General features: G+C 39.0%; 1 protein-coding gene across 1 annotated transcript in view; it reads left to right on the plus strand.

The window, feature by feature from the left end:
- si:dkey-234i14.6 overlaps positions 1–14,498 on the plus strand; it is a 147,763-nt gene extending 133,265 nt beyond the window's left edge. The window contains exons 4-5 of the mRNA XM_039763357.1: positions 8,108–8,321; positions 12,442–14,498. Coding sequence (XP_039619291.1) covers positions 8,108–8,321; positions 12,442–12,620 — 393 coding nt within the window. The 3' untranslated portion in view covers positions 12,621–14,498. The remainder of the gene's footprint in view (positions 1–8,107; positions 8,322–12,441) is intronic.
- The last annotated feature ends 2,280 nt before the right edge of the window (positions 14,499–16,778 follow it).

The following is a 16,778-nucleotide window of genomic DNA, read 5'->3' on the forward strand; positions in this document are numbered from 1 at the left end:
GCTTCGCAGTGGAGAAGTAGTGTGTTAAAGAAGTAATGAAAAAGAAAAGGAAACATCTTGAAAATAACGTAACATGATCGTCAATGTAATTGTTTTGTCACTGTTATGAGTGTTGCTGTCATATATATATATATATATATATATATATATATATATATATATATACTAGCAAAATACCAGCTTAGCGTGAAGTACTACATTCAAATTTTTATCAAGAAGAAAATTAAACCTTTTAAACTGTGGGACAATATGCCAATAATTATTTGTTAAGGATCTCTTTGTATACCATGTTGTCAGTTCGGCCCTCCGGTTGTAACATGACCAAGCTGTGCGCTGAGCTTACTCTTGAGCATGTAACTTACAGTTGGCCATGTGAACAGTAATCTTGTCTCAAATCTCACAGCTTGGATTGCTGCTGTCATAATCGGTTTGAGCTTCATGATTTGTTTCAATTACGACAGTATTTGCAGGATTTGTTGTGTTGAAGTGACATTTGGCATCTGTCAAGCGTTGTAAGCACACAACCGGTTTCATCGATAAAATCACATCCAGCTGTTGAGAGTTTAAACATTCATAAACATCAAAGTGTCCACTACTGAAATCGTCACCTGTAATTCTAAGATGTTTAAGAGGCATTGGCGGTTGTCGAAAGGTGTAAAATATTTGGCCATTTCGGTACACTTGAAAGCGACAACCGAACAATTCAGCGGCAGCCATCAACTCACATGCAGAACCATAGGTGAAGGGCTTAAGCATTTCACTCTTCTAGTGCTCCTGTGTAGTATAATTATCTCCTGTACCGTCATCAGTCCACACCTTGAACCTGTCCTAGTCATTCAATACATACTGTAAGACACAATGTTTCTCCAGATATCAAGAGTAAGCCTGATATGGCCATGCAAAATGCAACAAAGAGAATGGAAAAGATAGGTGCCATCTCTGGGCATGGAAACCACTCGGTAAGTGACAGTTCTTTGATCGATGGTGATCACCTCGATAGACATGTTAATGCGGGTATGGTTGGAATGATAAAGGAAATGGGTACCTGAACAATGTAAAGTAAGTCTAAAATACCTACACAATAACTATAATCGTAATAAATGAACAATAAAACAGCGGAGAAGCCGTGGATTAAATAAAAAGGCTGTAGTTATCAGCAGGGAGACGTGAATCCCGTGGCGAAGCAAGGAAGGGAATTAAGAGACTGGAGCGACGGACGGCCTTATATAGGCATGCAGCCAACAACGTGGGAGGCGTTGGGATGGGGGACCCAATGCCTCCTCACACGATGACTGAGCTGCAGGCTATGGACGTATATATGTACGTAAGTAGGATTCAGTTAGCGTTGGGAACCCGCGTACCAAATTTCTTGAAGATGGGCCCATAAGTAACAAAGACTGTTGAAAAGTTCAATATGGCGGCCGACAGTGGCATCATACCACCGAAATAAGTATGTACATTGGTTTCAGTTAGCGCAGGGAAGCTGCCTACCAAATTTTGTGAAGATGGGGCCATGAATAAGAAAGTTCAACATGGCGGACGTTGTTGACCGTTATGACCGTTATGCGTAGAATTTCGAAACGAAACCTGCTTAACTTTTCAAAGTAAGCTGCAAGAAATGAGCCTGCCAAATTTCAGCCTTCTACCTACATGGGAAGTTGGAGAATGAGTGACTTTGGAAAATTCAATATGGCGGCCGACAGTGGCATCATACCACCTAAATAAGTACGTACATAGGTTTTGGTTAGTGCAGGGAAGCCACCTACCAAATTTCGTGAAGATGGGGTCAGCCTTCTACCTACACGGGAAGTTGGAAAATTAGTGACATTGGAAAATTCAATATGGTGGCCGACAGTGGCGTCATACCATCAAAATAAGTATGTACATCAGTTTCGGTTAGCGCAGGGAAGCCGCCTACCAAATTTCATGAAGATGGGGCCATAAATAAGAAAGTTCAACATGGCGGACGTTGTCGACCATTATCGACCGTTATGACCGTTACGTGTAGAATTTCCAAATGAAACCTGCTTAACTTTTGTAAGTAAGCTGTAAGGAATAAACCTGCCAAATTTCAGCCTTCTACCTACACGGGAAGTTGGAGAATTAGTGATGAGTCAGTGAGTTAGTCAGTCAGCCAGTCAGTGAGTGAGTGAGTGAGTGAGTGAGTCAGTGAGGGCTTTGCCTTTTATTAGTATAGATATATATCTTCTGACGCTCCCTCCACCCTATGAGCGGACTCCTTCGGGGAAGAGTCTTCCGGGCAGCTTCCACCCTGCAGCCATTCTGCAGTCGACAGCGGCTCCTCTTCGTCTCCTGTCGCCGTCTCGTTGTCACTCCACGGGTCGGCGTGCTTCAGCCACAGACACGGATTTGGGCAGTCCCCTACTAAAAAACAAGACCAGAGGACTGCAGGGTAAGTCCCACCAAGCGTATTACCGTCAGACGCGAGACTTACCTCCCGAATTCCATCTTCTTGAATACGCTGTCGCTGGGCGGCCTCTTGCGCCGCCCGTGCATCCTCAACGACGACGCCGGGTAGAGGCGTCGCTATCTTCAGGGCGCGTTTGCCCTTCTTCTCCCCCATAATAAAAACGTCCGTTAGGCGTGGTCCTCTGCGAGCGTTTTCAGAGGCATTGGCGTAGGCTTGCGTGCCGCGATGGAAATGCGCTTTCATCTGCTGTGCGGGGTTGCCTCCACAAAATATTTTTGAAAACGGGGTCCCCCCTTTTAGCAGGAGGTAGGCCCCACGTTGGGCGCCATTGTGAAAAGCGCACCCCCTGACACAGACAGACCGACACCAGAATGTCCAAAACACGCTTCTTTATTTTCTTTTCTTAAGCACCGCAATGCCTTCAATTACCAACCCTCTCCTTTCTTTTCTTCTTCTTCCTTCTTTCTCTCTTTCTCTCTTTCTTGACCTCCTTCCTCCTCCTCACAAGCTTCGTCTCCTTCCTCCCAACTCTGGCTTGTCTACTGGAGGGAGGCTTCCTCTTTTATTATGACCCGGATGAGCCCCAGGTGCTCCCCTTGACGTCACATCCTGGTGTGGCAGAAGTGTCAGGAAAGCACCTGGAAGCACTCCGGGTGTCCTTGGAATTACTTCCGGCAGCACTTCCTGGTGTGGCGGAAGTGCTGCCATCCAGGCTTCTCTAACTGTCCGGGCGCCTCCTGGCGGTGGCCACGTCCTCTCATAAAGAGCGTCCCAACTCCATCCCTGTGGCCCCCAAATAGCCCCGGGCGGCTGCCCTCTCGTGGCCGAGGAGTAACATTATCCAAGTCGGGGACTATCCAGGCGTCCCGGCCGGGCAGTGTCCCCGGACATCTGTGACAATATATATATATATATATATATATATATATATATATATATATATATATAAAAGGTGGTCCAGATCTAATTATGCAGATCCAGATCATCTGGATGACTTTGATTTATGCGGGGACAATTCCAGTTCTGCGCAAAGACGATTCTTCATGGCGTCAGTTTGCACATTTCTCAATGGTCTGGGATTATTTGGGTGATTTTCTATGTAATAAACTTAATAAGTTATAGCGTAATGAAAATTGCATAATTAGATCTGGACCACCCTATATACTATGGTATGAGCACACTCTATAATTACTAAAAAGATAGAAATCTTTCGACATGGCAGTCACAGTCACAGTGAGGCATTATGCTGGTGTATTTCTGTTGGCATAAAGGAGCCCCAGTGATACACTGAAAGTCCTCAGTGTTGTTGTGTCACAGAAAAACAACATTGTTGCGTCAGCATTATTCATAATGGCACTCAGTTTTGTTTTAATTCCTTCACTACGACCTCCAAGAGATCCAGAATGTGTCCTATTACTGTGCCTGCCCTTTTTAATTAGCTTGTGGATTCAATGGGCCTCTCTTGAAGCAATATTACCAGTTGTAAAAGATGTGAAGGATGACACTACCCACATTGCAACAACAACAGAGTCATTAGCATTTATTTCAATAGCACATATACAAAATATGTAACTTAAAATGCTTTACAAGATGTTAAAGAGAAACCTACAAGAAAAGACAAACAAATCAAATTAGGCAAAAATTATGAATAGGTAACAAAGAATAAATAAATAAATAAATAAATAACTTGATACAAGCTTATATGGCATAGACATATAATTAGTAGAAAAGTAGTATCCTTATATACAATATCGTATTGTAAGTCATTACACTTAAGTACGATGATAAGACCAAATGGCTGTGAGGACAAAAAAAACAAACATAACCTGTCAAGTTTACTTAAAGGTGGAGAAAAAACAAAATCTGAAGGCCAAAAGACTACCCAGTCTCCACACCCAAATACAGTCATTACATCCTAACATACATGTGATTAAATCACTACTCATTATTTCCAAGTTTCATCCCTGCTCTGTCCTTTCTGGTTTAGTTTATCCATGTCAGTGATGTTTACCCATAAGAACTTGTAGGATTACACCAGCTCTGCATCCACACTTTGAATAGTGCACCAAAAGTCAATGACCAGTTCCTTGGTTTTGCGCCAGTGTTTCGCCCATCCACATCAGAAACATGGTCCTTGAGCCACACAAGCTACAGTCTGCCTGACAAATAACCAGGACATCATAGTCTCCTTCATCTGCGTATCTGTCAGCTTACCACTTTAAGAAGGATGGCGGGGTGGTATTGAAGACACTGGAGAAATAAAAGAAAAATCCTCACTGTACTTCCAGCTTTGTCCAAGTTGGAATAAGTCTTGTGGAGCAGAGAGATGCATGCATCCTCCACTCCAATCTTTGTCCACATAGGCAACCAGCAGTGGGTCCAGGTGTTCTGCCACAAGAGGGCTCATATAATCCAGGGCCAGCCTCTCAGAGGTCTTCATTTTGTAAGATTTAAGTGCCACTGGTCTTTGGCCATTAGGTGAAGAGGCACCTACCTTCTTCGGAACAGGAACAATGCAGGATATTTTACACAGCAGCGTCAATGGAGCCTTGGGGACAGACTGAACAGGTGACAGAGGACCAAACAGCACAGGCCTTTAGAACTCAAGCACAGACTCCATCTGGTCCTACAATTTTCCCAGCATGTAGCTTTCTCAATTGTCTCTTTACTTGGTCTTTAATTATGGACAATCCACACTGATGATCAGAGGTGGACTCGTTACTGGCTGTTCCAGTTGACTTTGTTGGAGTTGTTGATGTAGTAGTGATGGTGTGGGTCACTGGAAGAAGGTGGCAGTGGGAGGGAAAATTTATATATATAATTCACTAAGGGCACGCAAGACACTGAGCGCAAGCAAGACACTGAGGGCACGTAAGACAGTGAGCGCAAGCAAGACAGAGCTCTGCCCGCCAACTCTAAGACCATGGGATATGCTCGACAGAGCCCCGCCCGCCAACTCTAACCCTCCTACCGCGTCATGGGATACGCACGACAGAGCCATGCACGTCAACTGTGACCGATCTCCCGAGTCCAGTGTCGCTCTCGAGGCACTCAAAAACTCGCCAAACACAGCCTCAGTCGCTTTCATCTGTGCAAAAGTCCACATACACCTCTGAGCCACATTGACTTTACACCGCACGCAAGACAGAGAGCCACGATCGACAACTCACAGAGCCCTGCCCGCCAACTCTAACTAAGGGCAAGCAAGACAGAGAGTGCACGCAAGACAGAGAGCCCCGCCCACCAACTCAAGGACCATGGGATACGCACGTATTTAGTGTATAAATGGATATAAATAATTGCATGTAAAAGATTTGCCAATATCTGTTGTATGTAATTGATACTGTTTAAAACGTTATTGTTTTTTCATCAGAAAACCCGGTTTCCACATCTACCTCTATTAGTTTAAATGGCACTTTTACCTCTCGCAATAGGGCAGATGCGCTGACTTATCGTGTCGACTGGGCAACACAGTGAATGCGGCGTCTATCTATACAGTATATGTCTATGTTTTCCGTAGCCTGCTACAGGAAGGTACTCTCTCGACCATTGATATTGGTTTCGCTCCTTGGATATTTTCATTATACTGCGATGGTGGTTTCCTAAGCCTTTGTTATACTGAATTCCTTTCTCATCGTTTTCCATTCCTATTCTTACACCACCATATGCTATGGCGGGCTTCGGCTAGTCTATTATAAAATGGGTTCTGAGTGTTGACTTTGTCCATATTCCCTTCTAGCATAACAAAGCATTGGATTGCTTGATGCAGGAAAAATGCCCAGTATATTCCAGACGTCTTTCAGGTTATTCTGTGTGAGCTTGTTTTCTACTTTAGCTTTGTAAGCTTCTTTGTCTCACTCGTCTTTTCTTTAGCACTCACTGTGCATCCTTCAGAGTCTCTTTATCTTCAGATTTGAATGCTGTCTTTTTCTCATTTATGAATTTTTAAATAATCCCCTTAAGTATTCTTTGAGTGTTCTCAAAAGTGTTGTATCTTGGAAGATGCATTAGTTTCAGCAGAAAATTAAATACAACTCTTCATCCGCTGCTGGTTTCAGATAACAGTTGCTGTCAAGTATCGAGTCAACATGCTTGCAAGAAAGAGCAACATTTTGTAAAATGCCAGTGACTGCTTGTACCTAAAGAATAGTACACATTATAGTGAAGATGCAAAGAAGCAGATATGTTGAAAGTAAAGTGTATTTTTTAAGTCCATAAATCAAAAATGTATACACTAAAATTACAAAATTACACCAGGAAATCAGTTTTAAAGCAAAATGCAAAAATCCTATTCAAAGCCAAACGGTCAGAACATACTGAACTCTAAGTAAATGCACTAAAACAAATTGCCATTGTCTGTGGCAAAATTGCGATTGATAAAGAAAGAGCAAATAATCCAGTGAAACCTTTATCCTTGACTCTTTTCTTTGTTTTCCCAATTGTTAGTATGCAGCAGACACTGATAAGAGGTGTTCGAAGCAAAAGACAAGAGAGAGGAAAGGCTAAGGAGCATAGCCACATCCCAGTTCCTGACAGTTGCATTTTGGGATAGATTTATTTAAAATGTTAAGCTCCTGGACAATTAGAACATGGTCAGAATTAACAATAGCATGATAAAAATATATATTGATAGAAAAATAGCGGATTTATATATGACTGTGATACTCACAATAAGCAAAAGAATATTGTCTCTAATATGGGTAGAGAAATCTCTAGAGGCTACACAAGGTTAAGGTCCTTGAAAAGCATGAAATTACTGAGCCGATCTTAGATATTGTGGAAACAGTTGGAGATGATTTATTTAATGTAGGATTTATTACACAAAAATCTCCCTCTATAATGATCTTCTGAGTGTTCAAATTAGGGACTATCAAGATAACTTTGGGAATTGTTAGTCGTCCTAAATTGGTGTATATATGCTTGCCAAAATTTTGTCTCATTCATTAATTTTGCAAACCACTGTCATATGACAATCCTCAGAATCAGAGAGTACCGCACAAGCTACAGAACAAACAGGGTTACTTTATGAATCATTATTATGGTCCTTTTGTTATGTCATGTCATGCATCTCATCTGTGACAAGGTGCTGCAGATAGGATTTTTGAAAAGTACCTGGGTTCTATAAAACACATCTTCTACCATTGTAGGATGCAGTGGAATTAGTTTCCCAAACAGTGTTTTCTACTCCCTTTTATCTTCAGAGATTGAATTTTATTGTTGTGTTCAAAGGTAAGTTTGGTGTTTTGTAGTATTTTACTTTTTTATTTCTTCTTCATATTTTTAATTTGCATTATTATTGCATTTTTGCTACTTGCATTCTGTAATTTTGTATTTCTTTTGATACTTCAACTTTTTTCAAAATGTTATTTGTTTTTGCTTGCCTTTATTAATTTAATTATTGAATAATTAAGTTTCTTTGCTGTGGTCAGGGCTTTGATAATTTCACTCTCAATTTTGTTATCCATTCTGTGGCAAAGCATAACACTCCAGTCTTCTACCAGCGAAATACCTGACCAAGTCTTTTTAGCCTAGACTAATTTTTAAATTTTTAAATAGACCAAGCTCCAAAGAGAGAGCTTACAGAGAATTTCTATTTATTGTTTGAACTACTGAAAAAAAATGTAAACAATTTAGTTCTAAAGCTACACCTGCTTGAACTGTTTCTCTGCATTTCAGATTATGAAGAACATATTCCACCAGTCTTTCAATGCTTACAAATCAGATATTGAGCCTCGGATGAATGACCTGACATTACACCACCTACAATGCAGTCGTCGTTTATTTGAGATTATGTTATCTCACAGAAGAATTAATGCAGCATATATTGAGGGAGATAACATTGCAGTTACAATCGAGGGAGAGGCAGCAAGAGTTCTAAATTTTGATACAGGTAAGTAGCTGGTCTATAGCCGGGTATGATCTGGCAGTAATGACTGAAGAAAATTAAGATGTAAAATAATAAAAGTGGTTAATCATATGATAAACGTATGAATAGAAGTAGTAAGGTACATGCTCTCTGTTACTTTAAAATATGTTCATACCAAAGTATATTGGGGGCATCATTAGAAGCTGGTATGTGGGAAATTTGTTAACTTTATAAAATGTTGCTTCATTTAGAAAACAACCAACACATTCAATAAATTACCAGTCAGTGCATTTGATATTTATTCTCTGGGGAACTTCAAATCCTGACTTCATGATAAATCGAAAAACTTAGCTGTATAGCTATGGACAAATTATGATGGACCTAATCATTCTTGTCAAAACTTTTCTTACATTACTAGATTTTTATAATGATGCAGTTTATAATAGTCTATCAATGTACTTTTAACATATTGTATTTGTAAACTGGAAGCTAACTGGAATGCTAGAAATGCCTCTAAAAATGGAGTCATCAGCTTTGAAGAAATGGCAAATAAGATTATTTTAGTACCTTTACAAATGGTGAAAATATTTAAGTATTTTACATTCTTTTTTCTTTTTTTTCTGCACATATTCAAATATCACATTATTATTATGGCATTGCTAATTTCAGATACCATTATAAAAAGATCAGCATTAATGATGGCTCTTACTGCCTTTAAGAAATAAAGAGGACTTCAGTGTGTCAGGTTAGTTTGATTGTCTCAAAATCTCATTCAAAGTTTTCAAGAAGGACATTGTGGTTTCCGCTTCACGTACAGCATACAACTCAGTCGTTTATTATAGACTCAGAACCCATTGTGTGAAGAAGTGAAGCAGTATATATTCTGAAGGCAATTAATTCCATAAAATAGAAGAATTATTCTAGATGATATAATTAGAACAATCTAGACAAGTTCTATCCCCTTAATTCTTCTAAAATATAATCATGTCTAGTCCTACTGTCTACCACAATACTCGGTAGCTTATTCCAAGTGTCTATGGTTCTCTGTGTAAAGAAAAGATTCCTAATGTTTGTGCCAAATTTAACTTTATCAAGTTTCCAACTGTGTCCCTGTGTTCTTGATGAATTCATTTAAGAATAACAGCCTTGATCCATTGCACTAATTCCCGTCATAATTTTAAACACTTCAATCATGTCTCCTCTTAGTCATCTTTTGTTTAAATCTTTCCTCATAATTCATCCCCAGTAGCCCTGGAATCAGCCTAGTCTGCTTTGAATTCCAAGAGCTAATTTCAGAAGTGGTGAGGCAGCCTTCTGCTGTTATGCACCTAAAATCTGGAATTGGCTGCCAATAGGAATTCATCAGGCTAATACAGTGGAGCCTTTAAAAAAACTGCTAAAAACACATTACTTTAACATGGCTTTCTCATAACTTCATTCTAGTTTAATCCTGATTATCATTACTGTTCATGGTTGTTAAAACCCCTAATCTCTCTTCTTTTTCCGGTTTTCTGCGGTGGCGAACTGCACCACCACCACCTCATTAAAGCACCGTAATGTCCCTACATTGATGGATTAAAGGCCAGAAGTCCACATGACTGTCATCATTAAGTCTTTCCATGAGAACCCTGAATACAATGAGGACTGATCATTTATGTTAGGTAGAATGCTGAGAGGGGGCTGGGCGGTCTTATGGCCTGGAACCCCTGCAGATTTTATTTTTTCTCCAGCCATCTGGAGTTTTTTTTTTTTGTTTTTTCTGTCCTCCCTGGCCATCAGACCTTACTTTTATTCTATGTAAATTAGTGTTCTCTTGTTTTAATTTTTTCATCATGTAAAGCACTTTGAGCTACATTATTTGTATGAAAATGTGCTATATAAATAAATGTTGATTTTGTTGTTGTAGTCGCTCTTCTCTGGAGTTTTTCTTGTGCTGCAATGTTCTTTTTGTAGCCTGGAGACCAAAACTGCATATAGTACTCCAGATAAGGCCTGACCAGTGTGTTGTAAAGCTTGAGCATAATCTCACAGGACTTCTATTGCACACATTGTGCTATAAAACTAAATATTGTGTTAGTCTTCTTAATGGCTTCTGAACAGTGTGTGGCATTTGATAGCGTGAAATCCACTACAACTCCTAAATCCTTCTCATAAGGTGTATTTTCAATTTTCATACATTATATTGCGTATTAAAGCCTAACATTTTTACATCCTATATGTAATACTTTATATTTACTTACATTAAATTTCATCTGCCACAAATCTGCCCAAGCCTGTATGCTGCCCAAGTTCCTCTGTAATGATTCAACAGATTCCAGATTATTATTTTGGTATCATCTGCAGACTTAACTAGCTTGTTACTTACAATCCTATTCTGTCACTGTGAACTCTCAATCTGAGGTCCAAAGAACTGTCCATGCAAGTAAAAACAGTCCATCATTAGGCTGAAAAAACAACGGAACCCCTTTAGAGAGGGAGCAGAAACACAAGATGTGGTCAAATTAGCCATTTTGTACATTCTTAAAAAGAAGGATCACACTGGTAAACTCAGCAACAACAGAAGGTTCAGAAACCCTCAGAAGACAACTATGCTCGATGATTGCAGAATTCCCTCCTTGGAGATGAAAAATCCCTTCACAACATTTAACCAAACCAAGAACACTCTCCGGGAGGTAGACCTATCATTGCCAAAGTCAACACTCAAGAGAAGACTTCATGAAAGTAAAGACAGAGGATTTACCACAAGGTGCAAACTATTGGTAAATCTCCAGCATAGGAAGGACAGATTAGACTTTTCAAGGCCTTTCAAAGCAAAGAAGTGGACTATTTGACTTGCTGAAGACAAAACAGATGGCAGAAAGTCCAAGGAAGAAGTAGCAACTGAAGACAGCTGCAGTAAAGGACTTGCAAAGTATCACTAGGGTGGAAACCCAGCATTTGGAGATGGCCATAGGTTCCAGACTTCAGGCAGTCATTGACTGTAATGGATTTTCAACCAAATATTGAACATGATCATTATATTTATATTAGTTTGTCCAAATACTTTTGAGCTTCTGAAAATGGGAGGGGGCTATGCAGAAAAATGGCTGTCATTCCTAAACAGCTCATATAAGATTTTGGTAAACTCCTTAAATTAAAGCTGAAAGTCTACACTTCAATCACATCTTGATCACTTTGTTTCATATCCATTCTGGTGGTGTACAGAGCCAAACTGATCAAAATTGTGCCACTGTCCAAATACTAATGGACCTAACTGTGTGTGTCCTTAATAAACTGGCAACTCGGCTTATTAACTCAAAATAAAACTCAAAAAGAAAATCATATCAATATATATTGATTTAATGTCCTAAGATAATGTAATGAAATTGCTATTGCAGAGAACTCTTTGATTCATTTCTTCTTGCCTTTAGAGGTGTATATTGTGTGCTGCCTGCATTAATCAGAAGAGAGTTTGGGTTTGTTTTTGTGAACAGAAAATGAAACACATTTGAACATACATGATGGGCCTACATCAAAAACCATGCATATTTACAACTCTGCAGACTTTGACTATTCGTATAATAAAAGCCTGGTTTATTTAATTAGTTTTGGATTACACTGCATAGTAACTTATTACGCTAAAACCAGCCAACAGTAGGATTAGAAATTTTGACGAAAAGCCAGCAGGCCTATCGTGCCTGTGTCACAGGTTGAGTGTGGCCCACGGGCTTTAGTTTGCCAGCTCCTGAATAAAAGATGGTGATGCACACCTCTCACCATGAAAGTATTTGCATTAAAATATAAAAACGACATCTTGTCGCATTGTAGAGTTAGCAAATGTCTATCTAGTTATTATCAGGAACCAACTTTGTTATTTTAACTATGATTTTAGACTGCATTATGGGTTTTAACTCTTAAGATTTTTCATCTTCTGGCTCTAGATTGGACCATGTGCATGTCTATATACTACGTTTGTCCCATTTTTCTGACCAAGTCTGTTGTCCTTTGCTGATCTCGCTAGTGCTAAAATATTGTGTATGCTTATATATCATGTTCAGTCAAAATTAATTTTTTGCAAATTAAGGACTGTTCTGGCTCTTGATCCATTTTTTTTCTAGAGTATGTTCATTTAGGCCTTATGTATTTATATTTTTTCTTTTTTCAGGTTGTGGTGTTAACTTGGGGTTAAGAGGACTTGAATCACTGGAGAAATTCATTTACAGAATTGCTACAGCTTTAGACCAGAACGATGTCCTAGAAGCACTTTCTTCAAAAATCCAACATTCCAAGCATGTGGCAGAGAATTTCCGACAAACTGGACTCTTGTCTACAATGTTTGAATAATAAAAAAAAAATGATTTTGAATAGTAGATGATTTTTGAAAGATGTCATAAGTGGATCTATCACCAGCAAACAGAGGAGAAAGAGAAGTGGTCATGTGATATTAGTGCCTATCAACCCAGAAACTGAAGACTATTGTGAAGTGAAATTTTTTAGCAATTCAAAGTTAACACACATAAATAAACACGCACCCACTGTAGTTAGACACACCTCAGGTAACATTGCTTTGTTTACAGCAAAGACTCATAACAGTGCCAACACATTTCAATCTGAATGTTGATAATAAATTCCTTTAACTCACCATTTTCTTCTGTTTCATTTTTTTTTTATTCGTGAACCTTTCCAATTTTGTAGCAAACTGAAACTGTTAAATGAAATTGTAAATTAAGTATAAGCCAAACTACTCCTGAAAACATATGCATATGTGTTATATTTTTTATACTTGCATCCTTCTGAAAAACTGGGGTATCTTTGTCACTGACACAGATATACTGTAGAGCAGTTAAGAAGTTTTGTAATAGCTAGCTTAGCTGTCTTAATTTCCACCTATCCTTGTTCCTTACCTGGCCCAGCCAGTGTCTGTGTGGTTTTTGCAGTTTTTCACCAAGTCTTCATTGCTTCTACTCCTATCACTTTGACCCTCTTGATATGTCCATCATTCTTTGCTTATCAAGTGAGATGATAATGAAGAATATTAGAGTAAAAATGAGCCTCTACTGGGTGTTTCAGCTATGAAAGCCTTCTAGTGCTTAACAACACTCAACCATAATGAGCATGCCTTCATGTGTGTTGTTCATTCATATACTGTAGACACTCACAGCCCCTCTTTGCTTCCAAGTACCTCTCCTTCCGTCTTTGTGGTTGTGCCTGACACTCTATTCAAGTGACAAACAATTTCCCTAAACTTTATGATGACAAGAATAGCAAAATTGCCCAGTGTAAAGCCCTGGCAGTTAGTCAAGTAATTAAATGCTCTGTTAGAGCCCTAACACAATAATGCTTACCAAACACCACAATGTGTCACAGATGTTCAAATAACCAGAGGGGATTATGATAATATTTTGCACAGCCAGGACCCGTATGTTTGCAGCCATCACCTCATCTGTTTTCTAGACCTTCTTTTTCTTTACAGGATTACAGCTAATCCTAACAGCATTGAAAGCAAAGCAGTAAACAGCGCCTAGACAGGGTCACACTTACATTTAATGCCAATCATATTGAGCCAGTCTAGAGCTGCCAGTTAACTTACATTTGAACTCCTCTTGGATGTGGACAGAAACTGAGTTACCTGAAGAAAAGTCATGTTGACAAGTGTAGCCAAAGGTTTGAAGTGTTCCACTATGATCTGTGAGGTTTATTCCATATGTAATATTTTATTTTAAACAAGTAATTGAGGCCATAAATAAATACAATTGAATCCATGTAAACCAGCATACAGGGAAAACACTACTGCCATGTAAGCAACCTTAAAGGAAGATAGGAAGAGACAAGTGGGGACAACTCAAACAGGCTGTTAAAAGTGCTGATGTGATACATATTTGGTGATGATCAGTATATTGCCAGGGGCTACTGTCTGCAATTTACAGTGGCCCCAAGAATGAATCATATGTCCAGCAAATACATGTTCTTATTTTGGAACCTGTGAAAAGTATAAAGCTCTAGCAACTGCACTGAACTGGTGGATGGAAAACAACGCTGCTGCCCATACCTATGAAACATGCCTCCTGCACTCACACTCAAAGCAGGCCAGAGTTGACTGCAGGAAACACACAACAATCATACTTTTCGCCAGTAGCTCTGCTTCTAATATTATATTATTACGAGCGTCCAGCCAATATTGAAAAAAGCTAAGTATATATATATACTGTACTAGCTGTGTAAGCACAGGGTCCTAGAAACTATTGAAATCGTCAGAAAAAAATTGAAATGTAGAGATGTCATGTAATTGAAAGGAACTACTCTGGGCATCTCTCTCCTAGGAGGATTTGTTTTGCTGACATGCTCGTATCGCTTGTGCATTAGTGGCGGGAGAAAAAGTAAATGGAATACCATTTTGCAGATGTGCTCGTCTCGCTTCTGTATTCATTTGTAAATTTCCCCTTGAGATTAATAAAGTATCTATCTACATCTATCTATCTATCTATCTAATGCCTAAGCGAGTGACTCTTTCTTTGGAGGTTTCGTTTTGCCAACATGCTCGCCTCGCTTATGTATCCTCGGAGATGGAGCCCTTAGCCCGAAGCCTCCTTTCAATTCTGGACCGGACAGACAGATAAACACACTTCTACACATAGATGTTTATATATAAGATATAAATACATTTTATTTATATAGCACCTTTCACATGCTTAAGGCACTTCACATAGTCTTAGAAACACAAAGCATGTATGTGCAACATTGTATACAAATGTTTCCTGAATAGAACACTAAAACTGATAGATACAGGATACACAAAGCATTAAATAGAATAAAAGACAATAAAGCAGAGTAAAAAACTAAAATCAATACTAAATGAAAAGCTTAGCAGATAACATCATTTGTAATATAACACACACACAAATTATACTGAGCATCTGGACAAAGAGGGAGACTGAAAGAGGGGTCAGGTTAGGTTAAACACCTTCCTGAACATGGATGAGTTTTAAGTTGTTTCTTAAAAGAATGAAATGAGTCAGCAGATGTAATTAATTTGGGAGGTCATTCCAAAGTCTGGGCGCTATACAGCTAAAGGCCCTGTCACCCATAGAGTTCACATTAGTATGCGGCACAACAATATTGCCAGAATCGGAGGATCTTAGTGGCCAAACAGAAGCATGCTGATGGAGAAGGTCACTGATGTAGTCTGGTGTAATGCCATTTGAAGATTTGATGGTTATTAATAGAATTTTATATTCAGTCCTGTGGTACTAGGGTGCTATATCATGTTAGCCATTATGAATGTGATGAGAAGTCAAGGAAAATGACACCTTTTTTTGGCTAACTAAAAAGATTACAATATGTAAGTTTTCGAGGCAACTCGGGGCCCTTCTTCAGGCAAAATGTAATCAAATCTCATCTTGCCTGAAGAAGGGGCCTGAGTTGCCTCGAAAGCTTGCATATTGTAATCTTTTTAGTTAGCCAATAAAAGGTGTCATTTTGCTTGACTTCTCGCTATATTCAATCCTATAAGACACAGGAAGCCAGTGGAGGTGAAGTAGGATGGGTGTTATTTGCTCACTTTTGATGGTTTGTTTTAGGACTCACGCAGCAAAGTTTTGAATCAACTGGAGCTGTGATATAACATTAGAAGCAGCACCTGCTAATAGGTTAGAATAATGGATATGGGATGTGATAAAAGCATGGACAATTTTCTCAGCATTAGAAAAGGAAAGGGATGAGCAAACATGGGATATGAGTTGAAAGTAAGAAAGTTTCTTAATGTGGTTTATGTGGGAGGAATAAGAAAGGGAGGAACCAAAAACGACAGCAAGATTCCAGAACCTGAGACAGGCACAGTGCAACTCAACTGTTTGGGTCTTTCTGATTTATTCAAACAAAGGCTGCCATCAGAAGGGATAAGAAGGGCGCACACAGAGCAGCACTAACCTGTAGGTTGGACAGACAGGAGAAGAAGTAAAAACACATGTCATAATATGTGGGCAAGAACAAAGTCTGACAAAGCTCAAGTAATACATAGTTAGCAACCACCTTTAATCCACCTACTGTGGTTGTGAGTGTACGTGTTGCAATACATTTACAAGGACAAATCAACCCTAAAATTAAAAAAAAAATTCAATACTTTTCCTGGGCAACATACTGTAAATCTGCAGCCTTCAAATGTTATTGCTATTTGTAATCAGGTAAGTAAAACATGATTCAGTGTTAGAACTTTATGGTGTGGTTATGGCTCTTAGGATAAAATCATGTTAATAAAAATTAAAAAAAGAAGCTTAAACATAAGACTGACAAATAAATCACAAAAACAAATGCATGACTGAACAACAGTGGCAAAACACATGAAAACAAATTCTTGAGTGAACAAAGTAAAAACCGTCAAATGAAGCTGACTTTAGTTCAGTTGGCTTGTTACCATTGAGTGATAAATATGTGATGTGCATTGCAAAGTTAAAATTGAAGTTTACTGTACTTTGTGTTTGACTTTCCATAGTTTTCAGTTTTTTA

This window comes from Polypterus senegalus, chromosome 9 (assembly GCF_016835505.1).
Source record: "Polypterus senegalus isolate Bchr_013 chromosome 9, ASM1683550v1, whole genome shotgun sequence".
Classification (NCBI taxonomy): Eukaryota; Metazoa; Chordata; class Cladistia; order Polypteriformes; family Polypteridae; genus Polypterus; species Polypterus senegalus.